Source organism: Artibeus jamaicensis, unplaced genomic scaffold (genome assembly GCF_021234435.1).
Source record: "Artibeus jamaicensis isolate MK-2021 breed Jamaican fruit bat unplaced genomic scaffold, CSHL_Jam_final scaffold_916, whole genome shotgun sequence".
NCBI lineage: Eukaryota > Metazoa > Chordata > Mammalia > Chiroptera > Phyllostomidae > Artibeus > Artibeus jamaicensis.
This window is the reverse complement of record NW_026522059.1, coordinates 37,276,247-37,289,715: the sequence shown is the minus strand read 5'-3', so window position 1 is coordinate 37,289,715 and position 13,469 is coordinate 37,276,247. Positions and strand designations below refer to the sequence as shown.

Below are 13,469 nucleotides of genomic sequence, written 5' to 3'. Positions count from 1 at the left end.
CAAGGTACTTAACATGGTTCTCCTTTACTTTTTATTTTATTTTTTAAAAGATTTTATTTATTTATTTTTAGAGAGAAGAGGAGGGAGGGAGAAAGAACAAGAGAAACATTAGTGTGTGGTTGCCTCTCATTCACCCCCTACTGGGGACCTGGCCTGCAACCCAGGCATGTTCCCTGACTGAGAATTGAACCTGTGACCCTTTGGTTCATAGGCTGGCACTCAATTCACTGATCTTCACCAGCCAGGGCTCCTTTGTTTTTTAAATTTGAGGTGTTATCTCTTTTTGTTTGTTATTTTACTTTTATTTATTTTTAAATATTTATTTATTTATTTATTTATTTATTTATTTATTTATTTATCTCTAGAGGGGAAGGAGAGAGGGAGAGAAACATCAGTGTATGGTTGCCTCTAGTGCGTCCCCTGCTGGGAACTGGCCTGCAGGGAACTGGCTTGCAACCCAGGCATGTGCCCTGACTGGGAATTGAACCACGATTGTCTGGTTCGCAGACCTGCACTCAATCCACTGAGCTACACCAGCCAGGGCTTGAGGTGTTATCTCTTGACCTCCTTCTAGAACTGTGTGCTTTGCACCCAGACCGCATCTCAGCACCCCAGTACAGTCACACAGATGTTCCAATGTTGGTTGAATATTTTACTCTGCACTGATGTAAGTAAAACTACATTAATTAGCCTTTTTTCACAGTACAGTCATAAGATGTCCAACTATTAATTTGTTATTAGTTGACTATTAATTAAAATTAATAATTGACCGGTTTTTCTGTTGTTTTCTATGTAACCATCACTAATACTTCACCAAATCCTGCGTTAAAGTATTACATACTCTCACTATGATCAAACGCATCAAGTAATCCACACTTCAGTCTTCTGTTACATTTTATACTTTGTTTCATTTGAACAATGTTAGATCCCTCTCTCCTGTAGCCCTCTGTCGTCTTGCTCCAGTGTTGGCTTCTTAGTCTCTCTAGCTGCTTTCTCAGCTGAGCTGTCTCCCAAGACTGCTCTTCACTGTTGTCGGGGATCTCTTTTCCTTTTTCTGCTGGAGGATCACCGATTCCCTGAGTCCCAAGTCTTCCACTTATCATTTGGTGGAGTGCCTCTGCTAGGAGCTTTCTGGGGGGAAAAGTGCTTGCAAAATAAATTTTGAGTCTTTACAAGTATCTTGATGGGACCTGTAGTTGGGTATAAATTCTAAGATGGAAGTAACCTCCAGTTGAAATTTTGAAGGAATTTCTCCCAAGTCTTTTGTGTAGAAGAAGCTTGTTACTGAGAGGTTTGATGACAATTTGGTTTGCTGTTTTTGTCTCTGAAAGCTTTTAAGATCTTTATTGCTGCTCTTGTAAAATTTAGTAATAATATGCCTCAAATTATACTGGATATTTGATGAAGTCTTCTCACTTAAAAAAGAAAAAAACAGTACCTTTTATATTCTCATCACTTTGTCATTTGTCCTCCTTGACCGATGCTTTAATGCTTAAATGGTCTGAAGTGTCCACTTTCTAGGGCATCTCTCCCTTCAGGGATAAGGTTTCAGTATTTTCTAGTTTGCTATATCTGTGTACCACTCATCAATCCATCTCACATCTTCCAATAAACTATGATGCCATTTCTTGCTTAATAATGGCTTCTCCTTGTTTGCTAATTTTTTAACCAAAAAAATCAATAAAAATTTCTTTACCATAACATGATTTTAGTGAGAGTTTGGAATTTGGAGGGAAATGAAGGTAAATATGTTATATTAGAAGACAGCAAGAATGTCTTAAAAATATTTACTAATTGCTGATGAAGTCAGCAGCCAGTGATCATCTTTAAGCTGCTAAAACATAAACAAAATCAACTTTACTCGAGTGTTTTCTTAAATTACAAAAACTATTAACTTTGAACCAATACCTGAATTTTCTTTTTTCTATAAACATCACACTTGTCCATTTAAAACATTTTTTAAAGGCAGCTTTATAACTTCCCCACTGTTTGCTCACAAAACCATTTCCAAGACAATCAGTTTTATTCTGTACAGCGATCTTGGTACATACAGTCTTTCACATCATTATGAATAGTAAGTTTTTTATCACTACGGAGCATGCTTCTGAAGTAATCATTTTTTTTAAATGTAGTGCCAAGGTCAGTAGACCATCCTAAGTGGAACTGGCGAACTAAACCAGAAAGCCGTGATTTTGATGAATTGAACCACATCCTTCAAGAGAGCAAGAAGCTGGGAAAAGCCCTTGAGAAGCTCTCTCGAAGTAAGTTCAGTTACTTAATTGTAATTGCAGTTCCTAACCAACATTAAAGTAGAAACGTTCATTAAAAATTGCCAGTAACCCATTTTAAACATCCTCATTCAAATTCTGTGAGAGGTTGAGGAGTTCTAAGTGCATGAGATTGTGACTAAGGATTGATTTTGCATGTTACACAGAATCACGGGAATACTGGTTATACAGAGTAGGCAGAACTACAGACTCCCTCATCCCCAAGGTTATTAGACTTTCTCCTTGTACAGCGTCTCTGTTACTGAGGTCAAGTGTACACCAAGTGTAATGGTATCTATTCATTCTTCTCTTCTGAACCCTTTTGTTTCGTGTCATTTTAGTGAACAAACGTACCTATCACTTCCATGAGGTTTTACGGTCTCTACATTTCTGAAGAATAGTAACTGGGGCAGATTCTTCTCAGCATCCTGTCCGGGCCTGACACAGTACATTGTAACATACTTTTTATAAAAGCAATGATTCTGGAATCCAAGGGCCTACGATAGAGGTTTTGCTCTGCCACTTCTGAGTTACTTTGGGAGCAAACAATGATGAAGTGAGCGTTCAGCTTACTGCTATGTTATGTTTATGAAAAGCACCTTATCCTATTAATGTGTCAAAGGCTTATATTAATACATATAAATCTTGATGCCATAGAAACTTTTGTTTATATCAATGAGCCTATGGTAAAAATTGGTTTCATTGTATATCAGTTTGCTTAAAGTTGCAGAATATACCAGTGCCGTTAGGTGAGGACTAACTATATTTCACATTTAGATTACATATGCTTTTGAAACAAATGCCTAAAACATATCTAAACTCAGATACCTCACTGTCATGCTAAATTTCAATATATCTGAGTAGATCAAGCCTCCCAGTTCTTTTTCATGCCGTGTCTAAGACGGTGGTGCCCTCAGTTACCAAGTCACCCAGCTGGAGCCCTCTGGACTTCTGTGTCCTCCTTTACCCTTCAAAATTAATTCTTACCCAGTCTTGCTCATTTTCCCTCTAAAATACATCTTGGGTCTGATTCTGTTCTCCAGCCCTGTTAGTACCCCTAGTTCGCACTCACAGTGGCACTGACCAGATCACTGGCTTATCCATTTAACATGTTCCCCATCACTCCTGCCCCGTGTTAGGAGAGAGGTGCAGTTCCTGCCTTTACTGAGCTTGCATCTGGCTAGATGGTGATGACCTTATGTTGGACTAGTCTCAAGGCCAAAATCCTGTGGCTTCACACAAGTACTTTCTCACTCAGAGAACAGCCTGTGGAGTGAGCCAGGGCTGTGGACTTCTTCCATCTGTTACACTGCCATCTTCAGCACAAGACTTCTGGTGGTCCCGCCGGAGCAGGAGGAGAGAGTAGAGGATCACAGGAGAGGCTTCTGATGCCTCGAGTTGGAAACACAGCCTTATATCTGCCCACGTTCCACAGCCAACAGGAAGAGAGGCTGGGAAATGCAGTCTAGCTTAGGTGCCTAGGACTCTTGAAACAGTTCGGGGCAACAAGTAATTGTCTTGTCCACACTCTTACCTCACTGCCCTCACTGGCATCAGTGTGGTGGATCTGCGGTGAAAACCTGACACTCACTTGTTCCAGATATTCCGTGGCTTCCTAAAATCTCACAGGAGGTGCTCCATGACCTGGTCCTTAATCACATCTCTAGTATTATCTCACATGCTTCTCAGGCCAGGTATGCACCAGCAACACAAGAGTTTTTGAGCCTTGCTCATGTTCTTCATTTCCTGTGTTTGCTTATGCCGTCCCTGTGTCCTGAAACCTCACCCGACTTCCCTCCACAGCATTCCTTTTTCCCAAGTGAAATCCTATGGCGCTCTTTAGCCTCAGCTAAAAAACTACATCAACCAAGCTGATTTCTCTGTTGCTGTCCTTCTCTGGACTGAATTTGGTGCCTGTCTTTTTGTGCTTCTATACTTCTCCCTAAACATACTTTTCTGCTATTATTAAATTTTCACTTATCCCCTCCCTGGACTTTGAGCTTCCTGTGGGTAGGGCCCTCTGAGCCTGGACTCTCCAGTGCAAAGCACAGGGATTAATGCATAACTCAGTCTGGACTTGCTGGGTGAGCACGACCTCTGGTTTCAGTTCTTGTGACCCCTCTTCTCTGAGACTCCACCCTCACTGTTTCATCACTGCAGACCCCCTTCTTCTTGGAGTGTGGGCCTCTGATATGAGATTACATGTGTTTTGGTGTTCATAGATATGCTGTATTTGGCTTTTTTGGTAGTTTATTTATTGGGAAATTATGCTTAAAAATAAATAGGTAAGTAAGTAGGTAAGTAAATAAATAAGCTGAGCGCTAAGAAGCAGCTGTTCCCTGTTATGTGACATTGCTCACGTAACCCTCTGCTCAAGATGTGCTCCCAGGGTAGCCGGGCTTCTGGTGCTCCTGGGGCCCAGTGCCCTTGCTACTTCTGGCAGATTTCTCTGAAATGAGACCGTGATGGGATGAGAATCTTCAGTCCATCCAGACAGTGGTCTGTGGATTGCAGTTAGTGTGAAAACACTGACTGGGGCTTTACCAGGGAAACATGGGCAGCTGTTGGGGGAACGGTGGACAGATACTTGTGCTCCATGGCTGACAACAGCAATCTGGACTCAGCCAAGGGAAAAAGGACTTTCTGAGTTAGCCAGTCAAAAACACACCTGAAAAGTCACGTTTGACAAATAGCCTGAGAAGTTAGGGCAGCAATTTCAAGCCTTTTCATCTCATACCATGCATAAAATAATTGCTATATTCTGTGGCGCACTAAAATATATATATATTTTGCCAATCTGACAAAAATACATATAATTTTGATTCATTTACACTGGTTATTGTTGTGTTGGCTGTTGTCATTTTTTTTTAATTTAACAGTCTAAGGGGAAAGAGGTCAATGCCCCTAAATAGTCAGGCATTGCATGTTTTAACAATTCTTGTGGCGCAGCAGCTGAAAATCACCAAGTGAGACAACAGCAGCCTGTGAGTGAAGATGGAAGCAGATAATGTAGCAATTGTTTGTTCATTCACCCCACGTTCATTTATCAAGGCTCCGCACATTTCTGTGGGAATACAAAGGTGAATACAATGTCACCCAGAACTCAAATTTACCTTTAGTAGGGGAGGTATTTGTGAAAAGCAGAATTTCAGAGACTTGTGGAAAGTGCTTTAGGAAAGTTGAGTTGGGTGTAGAAGAGCCCCCATAGGGACTTAGGGCCAAACTGATGGAGTATATACCTGAACAGAGTGCGGAAGGATAAAGAGGTCAAGCAAAGGCAAAGGAGGGTGAGATGAGTCGTGCAGAGGGATGTTCCTGGCAGAGAGAGAAGCATGTGTATAAGAAGGCATTTCAAGGAAAAGAAAATTTTGTATTGGTGATGCGTAAAGAGCGCAGCTGGTAATAAAGGAGATGAAAATGGGAGTCTTGGTAGCAGGGGTCAGGGTGGGGACTTTTATGTTACAGGGCTTTGCAGCCACTTTGATGGCTCTGATATGATAACATTTTCTTTAAGGCCTCAGTTCAGGGTCTAGGAAGACCACGTGGGCCAGCATCAAGGGTCCCACGACCAAATCCTGGGCTCTTCTCCCTTATGGCATACGGTAACAACCCTCTCACTACATTTTCCCGTGTGTATTTTGTGTTCTCCGCTGTTCCTGGGTTCCTATAAACTTTAAAAATATTATCTTAAAATATGACAGCTTTTAAAAGCTAATGAGTAGCTGTGAATGTTGTGCTAGGCGCTAGGGGGGAGAGTCGTGGCTGCTCATTGTAAATGGTCCCCACTGGAGCCTCACGCTTCTGCTAAGTGTTTCTTTAAAATTCTTCCAAGTTTTCTTAGTCCCTTTGAGCTTTGATTAAATGTGAAATAACAAAAAGTGAAAAGTACCCTGGGTAATTTGAAATTGAAAATAGGGAGCAGAAAGAACTATATGTAATAGAATGGAGATTTATTTAGATAACTTATTAGGCAAAATCATCAAAATAGGTAGGTGTGAGAAAATATAACAATAGGTATCTGGACAAAATACGTCAGACAAATGCTTAGGATGATGAGAGGTGTGATTCTTTCCCCAAGGCAAGTTTTCTGTTGATCTGCTTTGAGTTTTATTCTGGGACCCATAATTTTCTAGTATGTTAGTATGTCTTCGTAACAGTCTCTTTCACTGGTGACATTTCTCGACTCTGCAGAACAACTTCTGGTAGTTGCTACAGTTGAGAGTGATGGACAGTGGGCAAGGCTCCGAGAAACTGGCTCACCAGTGATGGGCAGGTTCTTTGTGATGCAGGTTTTGGATATTTAAAGGCCCTTGACTTACTTGCTAATTCTTGTCTACAGTCTATATAGGTAAAATATTATTGCTGTCTTTATGAATAATGGATTCATAAACTGAGATGTAAAAGAAATGTAAAGATCAACTGATAGCTTTCTAAAAATTTAATGAAAAAACTTTTTTTGCGAGGCCAAGCACATTTAATGTAAAAAGTTTTTAAAACTCAAAAGCATTTCAGACAATGAAATCATGGATTATGTAATTCTAGGTATCTAAGGTTTATGACTTTGGATGAAAATGATAATTTTGTTTTGTATATCTACTATCTCCCTCTTTTAAAATAGATTAAGTCTTAAATATTTATTTTAAATAATATATTCATTTTAATCTTGAATTTGGATTGGAAAAGAATGTTTCCATGGTATTAAATGTGAATTTAAGCAGTTAAATATATATTTGGTTTTTATAAACTGGGATAATTATTAATATAGACGGTGACATAAACCATTTGGTGTTCTATAAAATTCCTACATTATCTTAAAATCTGAGTTATTCCAAGTGACCATTTATAACTTTATACATTTCTAAACCCAAACATTTATAAAAGTGTACTTATGTTAGGTCTGTATCAAGGTTTGTAATTGCTCAGAAAACGTAGGGGTCTCTTACTAATTTCACACATACTCCATGTTGCGCGTCCATTATGTCTCAGAGCTCCCCACTACACGCACCCAGTGCGGACACTGGCCGGCCGTAAGCCCCTCCTCCCCAAAGCCCTCTCTCCTTTGTTTGAACGAGATGCTTAATACAGCAACTCCTTGAATAATTGTTAAGCTTAGGTTACCCAAAATTCTCAAAGTGGTAACTAGACTCTCTTTTAGTGCAGTAACGTATGAAATTATTTGCTCCCAATAATTTTTACCAAAAGAGAATTTCATGGAATGTTGCTGTGAAGAATGAGTCTGGAACACACCTGCATTTCTAGTTTTATCTACATGGGGAAGACTGGTGCTGTTCACCGAGGTAATTGATTTACTAGGTTAGTGGAGTGGGAGGTGGTCTGGGATCCCATAAAGTACCCTCCACAGACACTGTTCCTGAGCACGTGAGAGGACCATTACGCAGGCATTTTTTCTTGAGTGTATTCAGTTCTCTTTAATAACCCAGCTCATTCTGTCTTGCACTTTATAGTTTGCTGAACTTTAGCTTCGATTATTCTTATTTTCTCTGTTCCCTTGGACTCCAGACTTTAGACCTTTCCTTGTCTTTTTGCTCACCCCACACCGAGGTTTAACACCATATTCCTGTGTCCTGTGCCCCACACCTGACAGCAGCTCCACAGTGCCTGTGGCCTGTGTAGGCCACAGTGACTGTGTACAGCATCAGGCACAATGTCATTCAAAAAAAAAAAGTGGGGGAGAAGTGATACCAAGGGAGAGTGATGTGTGTAGCCTGACATGGCTGAAATGCCCAGAGGAATTCAGCAACTCGCTCAGGAGGAAAATCTGTGCTGCAGAAAAACATTTGTTATTTATCACCACATACAGAAATAAAGATGTCAGTGTTGTGGGTTGAATAACCAAGGGAAGTATAATGTCCGAGGAGAAAGACAGCTCAGCAGAGAACCCTTGGCATTTCAGGAGAGGACTCCCTCCAAAGAAGAGGATTCCTGTAAGGAGACAAAGTGGGAGAATAGAAAAGAGAGGACAGCATGTCAGAGAGGAGCGTGAGCTTAGCAGTGTCTATCATCACAGAGACAGAAATTCAAGGACTAGATTTTTATATTACTGACCCAACAATTTTGGAGAAATGGTAAAGACAGGAATTAAAATGACGTACAGTGAGGAACGTGTGGATGATAAGCAGGGGAGTTGTGGGGAAGGATTATTTATCCATTGGCCTAAGAAGCTGTCAATCTAGGAGACTGTGGGACAAACCCCTGAAGCTCTCTAGTTAGTGTGCTCATTTGTAAAATAAGGTAATTAAAATAAAATATCTGCAGCGGCCATTCTGCCTTAATATTTTATCACTGTAGGAGTTTAACTCAGCTCATAATCAGGAGTGGAATTGTAATGGGCCGAGTTGTACTTGGCAGTCATTCTGACATAAAGACCACATCCCTACAGTTACCCTTGTGCACTAGCTGTGCATCTAACAAGAAGCATGCTATCGGTGTGTTTTTGTTGCATCACGTGGATTGTTTCAGCAGTTCATGCAGTCATAGTTGACTTAAATTCCTAACTTGCTTTCATTCGTAGAAAGGATGTACCACATTATTTTGAAGCATAAATAAAAAGAAAAAGTAAAATGGAAAATACAGTAGTTTTACAAATAGAGCTTTTGTCTTTGTTTTTAACCTTGGGTTATTAAATATTGCTTCTAAAACATTTTTATAAATCTCTTTTGAATCCCAGGTATTGCAATTTCAGATGAACTTGATAAGGTAAGTTGAACTATATACATCTAATAAAAAGAACATGTAGAATATAGATTGTAATCCATGGTCTAAATGAAAAAGTTTTTGAAACATAAAATGTTCAAATATAGTTTATTTGGTGCTAATGTTTTAAATCTTTTAAAGTTGTATGCTTAGATTTTTTAAATGAAAGTTATATGAAATTAAAAATATCACTTATTCTTTTGAGTCAAGGATTTTTGAGTTTGGCTAGAGAAAAATGGAATCACTGTAATTATCAAAAACAATATTAAAACATAAAATCTAGTAATATTTATTATGTAAATTTGGATTCTGCTTGTATTTTGATAATGATGATTGATGATCTTACTCTTTTCTGTAACTACCCTTTGTAAACCTTACTTAGGATGGATTTTTTTTTTTAATTTTAAGATGCCAAGAAAGTCTTGCGCTGGGTGATGGTCATGAGAGTGGTGAGGAGCCGTGTGATAGGAATATATTTTAGCACTAGTATCAGTGGAACTTGCTGTGGGTTGGAGCTCGGAGTGTTGAAAAGATCAGTCAGGGGAGATTCTTAGTTTTGGGAGACAAGAAGCTCAGGGAGCTGTGGGGCCATTTGCCAAAATTAGGGACACGAGTGAGAGCAGATTTGGCAGGTTGAAGAGTTGTTCTCTTTTGGGTTATTTTGAGTTGTCTGTCAAACATGTCCATATGAGTTGTGGCTCATAAGAAAGATTTGATTTGGTGTTATATGTTTAGGAGTTATTGGGATAGAAGTTCTCTTTCTTTTTTTTTTTTAATTCTCAGGGCTCCTTTACAGCCTTAAAAATTATAGAAGATCCCAAAAAGCTTTATGTAGGTTATGTGTATTAATATTTACCATATTAAGAATTAAAACTCATAAAAATTTTACATGCATTTATTTTAAAATAGCAATGACAAAATCACCACATTAACAAAAATGCTTTTGTGAAACAATATTTTATTTTCCAAAATAAGGAATTTGTGAGAAAGTTACATTATTTACAATTTAAAAAATCTCTGTAATGTTTGATTAATTGAAAACTGCTGAATTTTTATATCTGCTCCTTCAATCAGTCTGTCGTGATATGTTGTTTTAGGTGACAAAAAAAATTGACAGAGGCATATATAGTTGGAAAAGAAAGAAGCACCTAGAAATAGCCATCAGTATTTGGTGAACATTGATAACAAATATCTTTCTAAACAGAAAATGTGCTGAGTTTGGCCTAGTGGTTAGATAAATAGATAGAAAGAAAATGGTAGAAAGTATTGTACAAAATTGAAATAATCATGATATTTTAAAATAATGATCTATAATGTAATAGTTATATTATTTTTATAAAAATACTTAGCATTTTTATGTTCCAAATAGGAATATACCTTTTGAATTTTAATAAAAATATTTATGTTAGTACAAAAAAATGTTCCCACTCTCACAATACCAAAGAGATGCAGATTTCCGGCCTCCCAGTCAGCATCCTTCACCTTCCTGGACCAGCCCTGGAGGAGAGGGACAGCCTGCCCCAGGGCTCCCTCTGGTGACCACAAAGCTCACAATTTTGCATTTTCCTCAGTAAGAAAAAGAGTCTCAGGCAGGTACTAAAAAAATAGTTAAACAGAAAGATTTACAGTTTGTAGTGAGCTGACACCTGTGTCTTTAATGTAATAATAAAAATAAATGCCTATTCTTCCTTTCAGTCTTTCATTAACAATTTGGGTGTCCACTAAAGATATATATTTCTTAACCTTTATAATATACTGACATGTTAACTGTCATTTCATTGAAATGATTTCTTCTGTGACCTTTAAAATTAGTTTATGAATTCTGAAAAAGATAAGAATTATGAATTCTACTTCAAATGGAAAGATAAAACAAGGCTGATCATATTTTTAAGCCTTTTAAAAAACTGTGTGAATTTTATCAACATCTTACTGTTTAGCCACTGTGTTGGTTTTTTATTACTGCTGTAACAAATTAAAACAAGATGACTTATTATCTTAGAGCTTAGAAGTTCAACGTGAGCTTTCCAGGGCTAAAGCCCAGGTGTCATAGGGCTGCATTTCCTCCTGAATTTTAGGGAAACCTGGTTTGGTTTGGTTTAGTTTGGTTCGATTTGATATTTTTTTCCTTTTCCAGCTCCTAAAAGCTGGCTCATTCCTCGGTGCATGGCCCCTTTTTTACATCTTCAAAACCAGCAACGTCTCATCTCTGTCCTCAGGCTGGGAAGGCTTTCCACTGAGGAAGGCTATGGAACCATGTGATTAGGTTGGGGCCCTTCCGCTAATCCAGATACTCCCCTTCCTTCTCTTCAACGTATTTCGCCTTAATGATGCAAAGTTCCTTTTGCCATGAAATGTATCATATTCGCAGGTTAGGGTATCAGGATGTGGATGTAGCTGGAAAACCATTATTATCCTATCAGCCATTACACAAATTTAGATGGTATTACCTTTCATATCTACACATAATGTTTTAAACCCTGCCATTCCAGTTTATTCTTCAAAGTGCCATATGGTAGACATGGCTGGTGGCCACTAGGGCAGAGTGACCCATCCTTCAGCTGTGCATGTTGGTGCTGTGGGCTCATCCATCACCTGAGGATGGATTTGACTCAGTGGGACCTGTTCTGCCCAGGAATGCCTGGGTTGGCCTCAGCCAGGGACTGAAGGAAGTAAGACTCTGAGTTGTCATTCACATTCCAGAGCTTTCTTAGGGGGTCAGGCTGAGAGTAGACTTTAGCTGAACTTTATCTTTGCCTAGTTTCTCCCCATTTCTCCTGACTCTCCATTCTTTTGTAGGTTTCACTTAAGAGACACTCACCCCCAGTAAATTAGTTTCTCAGCCTCTGGTTCTAGAGAACTCTACTTAAGACCTTCACTGGAGGAATCGTTCTTAAACCAAATCTTGCTGAAAAATTTTCTGTGACTCATTGATACCTACCAAATTAAGTTCAAATTTCTTAAGTCTAGAATCAACGGTCTCCACTGAAATCTATGTCTTATGCTTTATTTCACTCTTTTTACTTATCACAGTCTTCGCTGTACTCAACAAGGACTAGTGTGAGGGAGCCAGACTCAGTGTTTCCAGACCATATTTTTATTTATCGTCAAATTGTTGTTCATTACCATCTGCCCTCCACCCTCCCTCCCCACCCCCACCCCCAGTTTTCCCATCCTTCCAGCTCCAGCCTCCCCTGATCACTCTGGCAGAAAGTGATCTCACTTCCCATGAGCTCTTAGGGAACACAGCAGCCACGTCACAAAGGACACTTCTTGTGTCATGGTCAAATTCTTGTTCACTCCTTGAAGAAATAGCCTGGTATTTAAAAAAAATCCACAGATAGGCTTTGGTTCAATCATGGATCCTTCTGTTTACTAAGTATGTAACTTCAGAAAGTTATTGATAGATGCTGAGCTTTAGTTTCCTTCTCTGTGAGTGTAATGTTTTTTAATACATATTAAAAATAACATCAGTTACTCTCCCCAAAATAACTTCAGATTGCTAAAAAAACATCCAAAATATAAAGTGATTTAAATAAATACTTGGAAAAATTATTTGAAAGGGCAGAGGAAACATATGAACCCACTACACAAAAATGGAGTTTCACATCATTGTTTCAGTTGAGTGTCGATTGAGCCTTTGTCACTTGGTGTCGTCATCACACAGAGGATCATAGCAAAACAGTTGTTTAGAAAAAAACCAGCTATTTCTGCTACTGGATCCCAAGGAAAATGTCTCCCATTTGTCCTCATGAAGTAGGTACTGTATAATGTGTCAATAATATCCTAAAAATATTCTTATATTTCTATGAACAAAATGATGCAATTGAGTGAAAAGGCAACTTTTGGAATATGAGAAGTATTTAAGAAGAGGTTAATGTTCAGAATACATAAAGAACCCCCAACTCAACAACAACAAAGCAAATATCCTGATTAATAGGAAGCAAAGGACTTGAATAAACTTTTCTCCAAAGATGATATACAAATGGCCAAAAAGCATGTGGAAAGATGTGCATATCACTAATCTTTAGAGACCTGTAAATCAAAACTGAGATAGCACTTATACCCATATAGGATGGCTACTATATAAAAACAAACAGAAAAACCCAGAAAATAATAAGCCCCAGTGGGGGTATAGAGAAATTGCTTTTTGTACTATTGGTAGGAATGTAAAATGGTGAAGCTACTGTGGAAAGCAGTACGGCAGCTCTCAAAAACATTGAAACTAAAATTAGCAGATGATCCAGCAATCCTACGTTCCCATTTTTGGGTGTATATCCAAAAGAATTGAAAGCAAAATCTCCAAGATATATTTGCACACCATGCACATTGCATCATTATTCACAGTAGCCAGAGGTAGAAGCAACCCCAGTGTGCATTTGTGGGTGAATAAATAGTCAGTGTGATATACACAGCCAGTGCAATGTTATTTAGTCTTAAAAAGATAAGAAAAAAACGAAAGGAGTTCACCATCCCCAAACCACTATTATA

At 38.6% G+C, this 13,469-nt stretch overlaps 1 protein-coding gene across 1 annotated transcript in view; it reads left to right on the top strand.

Annotated features, from left to right (window-relative positions):
• The window catches only part of CUNH8orf34 (chromosome unknown C8orf34 homolog), a 299,403-nt gene that overhangs the window by 69,289 nt on the left and 216,645 nt on the right, over positions 1-13,469 (top strand). Inside the window, exons 5-6 of the mRNA XM_053661119.1 lie at positions 2,133-2,261; positions 8,956-8,984. Of these exons, the coding sequence (XP_053517094.1) occupies positions 2,133-2,261; positions 8,956-8,984 (158 nt within the window). The remainder of the gene's footprint in view (positions 1-2,132; positions 2,262-8,955; positions 8,985-13,469) is intronic.